Source organism: Mobula hypostoma, chromosome 12 (genome assembly GCF_963921235.1).
Source record: "Mobula hypostoma chromosome 12, sMobHyp1.1, whole genome shotgun sequence".
Lineage (NCBI taxonomy): Eukaryota > Metazoa > Chordata > Chondrichthyes > Myliobatiformes > Myliobatidae > Mobula > Mobula hypostoma.
The window spans coordinates 80765307-80773728 of record NC_086108.1 but is presented as its reverse complement, the minus strand read 5'-3'; the positions used below and the strand labels follow the sequence as shown (position 1 = coordinate 80773728).

At 44.1% G+C, this 8422-nt stretch overlaps 1 protein-coding gene across 10 annotated transcripts in view; it reads left to right on the top strand.

Moving 5' to 3' along the window:
• Positions 1-276: 276 nt before the first annotated feature.
• The window catches only part of LOC134354946 (BTB/POZ domain-containing protein 19-like), a 230778-nt gene continuing 222632 nt past the window's right edge, over positions 277-8422 (top strand). For 3 of the 10 annotated variants that reach the window (XM_063064466.1, XM_063064472.1, XM_063064474.1), the window contains exon 1: positions 286-576. In XM_063064466.1, coding sequence (XP_062920536.1) covers positions 485-576 — 92 coding nt within the window. In that variant the 5' untranslated portion in view covers positions 286-484. Of the gene's footprint in view, positions 577-8422 lie in introns of all 10 variants that reach the window. The other 7 variants (XM_063064467.1, XM_063064468.1, XM_063064475.1 and 4 more) reach the window with 6 other exon arrangements.

Below are 8422 nucleotides of genomic sequence, written 5' to 3'. Positions count from 1 at the left end.
CCGTGTATATTGTTAACTCTGTGAGTTTTACAGCAGCAGCAAAGAATTCCATTGCACTCTAGTATATGTGATAATAAACTAATACGAATCCGATTGTATAATGTCAAGGTGGACTCCCAAATAGTGGTTCTGGGAAAAACCGCCTCGCTCGTCATAAATAAAGCTTGCATTTGTGCAAACAGGGTTTTATTCAAAAGTTTGCGCCTAAATCAGCAGTCTCCCTTTGACATAATGATTGCTACTGATTTAAATTGAGAGTTGTATTCTTTACAGAAAAGTTTCACTTGTTGCTTTCTCGCCAGTCACATTCCAACTTAGTTTCTTTTCTCTGATTTTCTCCCTCTCTGCATCTGTTCTTCTTCTATTTCCTTTTCTTGTTTTCTTTCTCCTTTAACCTTCTTTCCCTGTTATCTCATTTCCCCTCTGCCCGCCAGCCAAGTGCAGCCTGCCCCGAGACCGCGGTTCCAGCCGCCGCCGCGAAAACATGTCCGGACAGGTTCAGCCCACTTGCTTATGGGGAAACCTCGCCTCCTTCGCCGCCGACATGAGGAAAATGATTAACGCGCCCGAGTTCAGGTGAGAGCGCCTGCGGGAAGCAGGAAACACCGGGGATTGGAAAAAGGATTGTAGGCCTCTTTCACACATACACATACCGAAAGCCGGCGTCGCACCAACATTTGCAAATAATTACTGGGATTTTTGTTATGAAAGTTCCGCTTCAGGAAGAATAAACCAGCGGCCATTTGAATAGTTTAACACAATTTAAGACAGACTTCCCGGAGCCACCAACATAAATTAAGAATTAACAATAAAAGTGCTTTAATACACACACACAAACGTCAAGCATCTTGCGATGTTTTATCTTCGTCATACACTCTATTTCATTAGAGGTTACGGCATTATGATTTACGAAGTATTTCATTAGCTGTGAAATGCTTCGATATCCGGGGCTCTGCAATTTACTCGATAAGAGCATATTTTTTCTGAATCGAATCTTTAACTGAAGAGACAAATGCAGAGTACCCATTCTGTTTTTTTTAAGAAAACTGTGGCACTGGGAATTTCCAAGCAACCCGGGTCCTGCAGCCAACCTTCTTCTAAAGTGCCTAGTAAGTGCCAGAGTGTCCGTCCACGTTGGGTGACCGTCTACATCTTGAGGGTCTGTAGGACAGAAAATTGAAATGAAAACCACCGAAGAATTCAGGTGACAAGAATAGCAGAAGACTGAGACTTGATCAGTGCGTAAATGTCAGATGCAGTCTTGGGGAAAAATAAGGGAGAGTTGCATTTTACATTCCACTTTCAATCATCCTGAAGCATTTATGGCCGATGAAATACTTTTGAAGTTTAACCTAATATAGAAGAAGCAGCAACCAGTTTATATACACCGGACTAACAAATGATCTGTTTTAGCAATCTTAGGCATTCACTTGGGCATTTTTAGTGGTCATAGGCATTTCCTTTCATTGTAGATCTTTTGGGATCTGGGGTGATTAATGAAAGCTATGTCAGATAGACAGATAGTGGCAAAGAAGGGACAGATCGAACTCTGTTTACATAAAATCTATGTGCACCCATTGGAGCATTGGAGGAACTCAAAGCAGTCAGTTCCATTCCAGCCTTTACTTGGCAATTTGAGGTTGTGCCAGTAGTTCCCATAAATTACCCATTTTTTTTTCAACGAGGTTTTGAGGAATCAAAGAAACCTTTCCTTGGCATAGAAATCGCTAAGGCATCGGAGGATGAGGACCATTGCAGGTGAAGGGGAACAATATTAATTGGCTTAGTGGACTGACGGTGTTATTTCTGTGCTGTGCAACTCTAGGATACTTGCTATGATGGAGATCACAGTAGAGTGCTTGTTTTGCCATTCTGGTCAGACATGTGGACTGTCCACTATGGTTACCTGAAAGGTCAGGTATGGTTTTTTGAGTCATACAGCATGGAACAGGCCCATCAACCCATTATGTCCTTGCTGGCCATTAGCCATCATCTATACCAGGGATTCCCAACCTTTTTAAGCCATAGACCATTACTATTAAGCAAGGGGTCCATACACCCCAGGATGGGAATCCCTGATCTATACTAATCCTATTTCTCATCTCTTAACCCATGGACTTCTGTCCATGGTGTTTCAGGTGCTCATATTATACCTTTTAAATATTATGTACCTGCTTCCACCATTTCTAGAGCACTGCAGGTTTCAAGCCAGCCTCGGGGTAAACAAATCAAAGGTTTCAAAGATACATTTAATGTCAGAGAAATGTATACAATATGCATCCTGAAATGCGTTTTCTTCGCAACCATCCACGAAAACAGAGGAGTGCCCCCAAAGAATGAACGGCATTTAAATGTTAGAACCCCAAGGTTCCCCCTACCTCCCCTCCCATGCATAAGCGGCAGCAAGCAACGATCCCCCTCCCCCCACCAGCAAAGAAAAGCATCGGCACCCACCATCAAGCACTCAAGCAATAGCAAAGACACAGACTCGCAGTACTCCAAAGACTACTTGTTCACCCGATATTCACCATACCACAGGCTCTCTCTCTCTCTCTCTCTCTCTCTCCCCCTAATAAAGGAGAAAGGTATGTCTCCATTTCACAGCGAGAGGGGAGACATAACAAACAACTGGCTGGTTACGATGTTAAAAGTCCGTTGCGTCGCTTTTTCCGAGCTCTGTGCCCAAAGATCTTGGGACTCTGGGCACACAGCCTTAGATCTTTCATCTCCCACGACACACCAATCTCCTGCCCAGACACCGACCTTTGATCCGCCCATCTCCAGAGCCACGTGATCTTGGCCCTCCGAAGGCAAGCTGAGCTCTTAGGCTGAGCCCTTGGCGTGCCAAATAATGGCCAGTTGTGAAATCCCAAGAGCGGGTCCTATTCCTGTAAAGAACTGTAGTCAGCATGTAACTCCAGGTCAGGATCTTCAAAAGAACCCTGAAAGGGAAAAAATAGAGATATTAAAGATGGAAATAGAGCTGTTTCCAAAAATAGAAGCAAAGGAGTTGCCATTATGTGCCATTAATCCTTCTAAGCTCATCCTCCTTGTTGTGGACAGAGTGTGTGGACAAATTCTTAAATTCTTTCTAAATCTCTTACGCCTTTTATGAACATGCCCTTTTCTTATAGACTCTGTTAGTGGGAAAATTTTCTGTTTATCCTATCTATCCTAACCACGTTCCCCAAAATGTTCTTTACCTCAGTGACTTACAACCCTGAATCCCCAGGTCATAAATTCATAGAATTATAGAGCACAGAAACAGGTCCTTTGGCATAAATCAGCCAAGATGTTTATACTAGCTAGTTCAATTTACCTGCTTTTGGCCCCCATCCCTCTAAACATTTTCTATCCATGTACCCGTTCGAATGTCCTTTAAGCATTGTAATCATACCTGTCTCTACAGCTTTCACTTGCAGTTTGTTCCATTATAAATGCTATGCTTTGTATGTTGCCCCTCAGGTCCCTTTTAAATCTTGCCCCTTTCACTTTGAATTTGACTTCCAGGTTTAGGCACTTCAAGCCTTCAGTCCTGGTAATATCCTTATTCATTGTGGTTTTATTAGTTTGATCAAAGTACACTGCCCCACATTTTGCAGGATTGAATTCCATCTGCCTTTTCTCTGCCCACCTTTGTATTGGTTTGTAATGGGAAATAAGCAGCAGTGTCATGGAACATATAGAGATTAAAGAGGAGGAGGTGCTTGCTGCCTTACAGCGAATACAGGTAGATAAATCCCCCGGGCCTGACATGATATTTCCTTGGACCTTGAGAGAAACTAGTGTAGAAATTGCAGGGGCCCTGGCAGAAATACTTAAAATGTCCTTAGCTGCAGGTATGGTGCCGGAGGATTGGAGGGTAGTTCATGTTGTTCCGTTGTTTAAAAAAGGCTCCAAAAATAAACCAGGTAATTACAGGCTGGTGAGCCTGACATCAGTAGTAGGTAAATTATTGGAAGGTGTTCTGAGAGATCGGATATACAAGTATTTGGACAGCCAAGGGCTGATTAAGGATAGTCAGCATGGCTTTGTGTGTGGTTGATTGTGTTTAACGAATTTTGTAGAGTTTTTCGAGGAGGTTACCAAGAAAGTAGATGAAGGAAAGGCTGTAGATGTTGTCTACATGGACTTTAGTAAGGCCTTTGACAAGGTCCCACATGGGAGGTTAGTTCAGAAGGTTCAGACACTAGGTATCCATGGAGAGGATGTAAACTGGATTTGAAATTGGCTGTGTGGGAGAAGGCAGAGAGTGGTAGTGGATGATTGCTCATCAGACTGGAGGCCTGTGACTAGTGGTGTGCTTCAAGGATCTGTGCTGGGGCCATTGTTGTTTGTTGTCTATATCAATGATCTAGATAATAATGTGGTAAATTGGATCAGCAAGTTTGCTGATGACACTAAGATTGGAGGCGTTGTGGACAGCGAGGAAGGCTTTCAATGCTTGCAGAGGTATCTGGACCAACTGGAAAAATGGGCCAGAAAATGGCAGATGGAATTTAATGCAGACAAGTGTGAGGTGTTGCATTTTGGAAGGACAAATCAAGGTAGGACATACACAGTAAATGGTAGGGCACTGAGGAGTGCGGAGGAACAAAGAGATCTGGGAGTTCAGATACATAATTCCCTGAAAGTGGCGTCACAGGTAGACAGAGTTGTAAAGAAGGCTTTTGTCATCCTGGCATTCATAAATCAAAGTACTGAGTATAGGAGTTGGGATGTTATGGTGAAGTTGTATAAGACATTGAGGCCAAATTTGGAGTACTGTGTGTAGTTCTGGTCACCTAACTTTAGGAAAGACACCAATAAGATTGAAAGAGTGCAGAGAAGATTTACTAGGATGTTGCCGGGTCTTCAGGAGTTGAGTTATAGGGAAAGATTGAACAGGTTAGGACTTTATTCCTTGGAGCGTAGAAGAATGAGGGGAGATTTGATAGAGGTTTACAAAATTATGAGGGGTATAGATAGAGTAAATGTGAATAGGCTCTTTCCACTTAGATTAGGAGAGATAAATACAAGAGAACATGGTTTTTGGATGAAAGGGGAAAGGTCTAGGGGGAACTTCTTCACTTCAGAGAGTGGTGGGAGTGTGGAACGAGCTGCCATCTGACGTGGTAAATGCGGGCTCACTCTTTAAGTTTTAAGAATAAATTGGATAGGTACATGGATGGGAGAGGTCTGGAGGGTTATGGACTGGATGCAGGTCAATGGGACTAGTGGAATAAAGTTTTGGCACAGACTAGAAGGGCCGAATGGCCTGTTTTCTGTGCTGTAGTGTCCTATGGTTTATTTGTTTTTGTCAAGTGTACTAAGATACAGTGAAAAAAGCTTGTTTGTGGGCTACCCAGACAGGTTATAAGTACATTTAGTTAGTGAAAAGAAAACAGAATGCTGTGTTGCAGCCACAGAGAAAATGCAGTGCAAGTAAAGAAATAAAAGTGCAAGGCCTGCAACAAAGTGACAAATTCACCCTTTGTGTAAGAGAGGCCTGTTCAGGAATTTGATGGCAGCAGGATCGAAGCTTGGTACATGCTTTCCAGCTTCTGTCCATTCCACGCAATGGGAGAGGGTGGATTAAGTTGGGTGGTAGGAGAAGGTCCTTGATTATGTTGGCTGTTTTCATGAGTCAGCAGGAAGTGTAGGCGGAATCATGTGAGGGAAGGCTATTTGTGCGATGATCTGGGCCATGTTTACAACTCTCTGAAACTTCTTGTGGTCTTTGGTGGAGCAGTTGCCATACCAGGTGTGGTGCATCTGGATAGAATGGTTTCTTTTGGCGCATCTGTAAAAATGGGTAAGGATCATTGGGACATGCCAAATTTTCTTAGACCACTGAGGAAGTCCGGTAATAGTTTGAGTAATATTCCTCCATAGCTGAAGACAGTCCTTCTCACTATCAATATAACCACCAATCTGTATATCATCTGCAAGCTTGTTAGTCATCCCCCCCACACTCACACCCAGAATATTAGTATAGCTAGATGCTGAGCAGTATAAAACTGCCCGTATGCTTTCAACCAATCAGGAAATAACTTTCAACCATTGGCTTCTATTATCAAGCCAATTTCAGATCCAATTTGGCAAGTTACCCTGAACCAGCCTGGCTGAAGTGTACATAGACCATGTCAATTGCACCACCCTCTTTGGTATGCTCAGTCACCTGCTTAAAAAATTCAATCAAGTTATTCAGACGGGATCCCCCTTTACAATGACACATTTTACTTTGCTAAGTTCCCTACAACTGCTATTATACTCCCTGGCTTATCATTATCTGCTTTACTATTACTTCCCATATTGAATAAGGTTAAAAATTTGCTGTCTTCCAGTCATCTGTCACCTCATTTGTGGCTAGAGAAGATTTCAGTCAGGGCTCTAGCAATCTCCTTCCTTCCCTCCCACTTCTACTTGGGATGTATCTCATCTGGCCTTCAACCTGGGGATTTATGCACCTTTAAGCCTGCTAAGATATAACTCCTCCTTTTCAATGGTAACTTGCTCTAGAATTCCAACATCCTCCTCCGTGAATTCTCCACAATTGCTTCCTCATTCTGACTACAGATGACAAATATCCATTTAAGACCTAGACTATGTTCTTCACCTTCAGACATAGTTCTAAATGTTTTTAAAATAAGGAATGATAAATAACATGATAAATAAGAGCAGGAGTAGGCCACCTGGCCTGTCGAGCCTGATCTGCTATTCAATAGGATCATGGCGGATCTAGCCATGGACTCCATTCCACCTTCCCTATTACCCTTAATTCCCCTACAATGCAAAAATCTATCCAACCTTTTCTTAAATATATTTACTAAGGTAGCCTCCACTGCTTCACTAGGCAGAGAATTGCACAGATTCACCACTCTCTGGGAAAACCGAAAACAAGAGAAAATCTGCAGATGCTGGAAATCCAAGCAACACACATAAAATGCTGGAGGAACTCAGCAGACTAGGCAGCATTTATGGAGAAGAGTACAGTGGACGTTTCAGGCCAAAACCCTTCAGCAGGACTGGAGAAGAAAAGCTGAGGAGAAGATTTGAAAGGTGAGGGTGGGGGAGAGAGAAACACCAGGCGATAGGTGAAACTTGGAGGCGGGGGGGATGAAGCAAAGAGCTAGGAAGTTGATTGGTGAAAAAAACAGAAGGCCATGGAAGAAAGAAGAAAGGCGGGGGGGGTGGGGTAGGGAGGAGAAGAAAGGCTTTTCGTTCCAGAACGAAGGAGCTGTCCTGATTTTTCAAAGAAAGGAGCTTCCCTTCCTCCACTATCAACGCTGTCCTCAACCATATCTCTTACACTTAACGCACGTCTGCTCTTACCCCATACTCCTGCTGCGCTACCTGGGTTAGGGTTCCTCTTGTTCTCACCTACCACCCCACCAGCCTCTGCGTCCAGCACATAATTCTCCGAAATTTTTACTACCTCCATCTGGATCCCACCACCAAACACATCTTTCCCTTCTCCCCCCACTTTCTGCTTTCGGCAGGGATCGCTCCCTACGTGACTCCCTTGTCCATTCATCCTTCCCCGCTGATCTCCTCCTGGAATTTACCCTTGCAAGCGGAACAAGTGCTTCACCTGCCCCTACACCTCCTCCCTCACTACCATTCAGGGCCCCAAACAGTCCTTCCTGGTGAGTTGACACTTCACCTGTGAGTCTGTTGGGGTCATATACTGTGTTCGGTGTTACTGGTGGGGCCTCTTGTAACCTGGTGAAACCCTATGTTGACTGGGAGACTGCTTTGCTGAGTATCTGTGCTCCATCTGCCAGAACAAGCGGGATCTCCTTGTGACCACCCATTTTAATTTCACCTCCCATTTCCATTCTGATATGTCCATCCATGGCCTCCTCTACTGTCGTGATGAGGGCATACCTAGGCTGGAGGAACAACACCTTGTATTCCGTTTCGGTAGCCTCCAACCTGATAACATGAACATCACTTTGTCAAACTTCTGGTAATGCCCCCCACCACTCCACCCTCCCCTTCTCCATTTCCCATCCTCTTTTCCCTCTCTCACCTCATCTCCTTGTCTGCCCATTGCCTCCCTCTGGTGCTCCTTCCCCCTTTTTCTTTCTTCCATGGCCTTCTGTCTCTTTCACCTATCAACTTCCTAGCTCTTTACTTCATCCCTGCCCCGCCAGGTTTCACCTATCACCTGGTAGTTCTCTCTCCCCTCCCTCCACCTTTTAAATCTACTCCTCAGTTATTTTCTCCAGTCCTGCCAAAGGGTTCCCCCCTCCCCAAAACATCAACTGTACTTTTTTTCCATAGATGCTGCCTGGCCTGCTGAGTTCCTCCAACATTTTTTGTGTGTGTTTCGGAAAAGCAGTTCTTCCTCAACTCTGTCCTAAGTCTACTCCCCGGAATTTTGAGGCTATCTCCCCTAGTTCTAGTCTCACCTACCTGTAGAAACAACTTTCCTGCC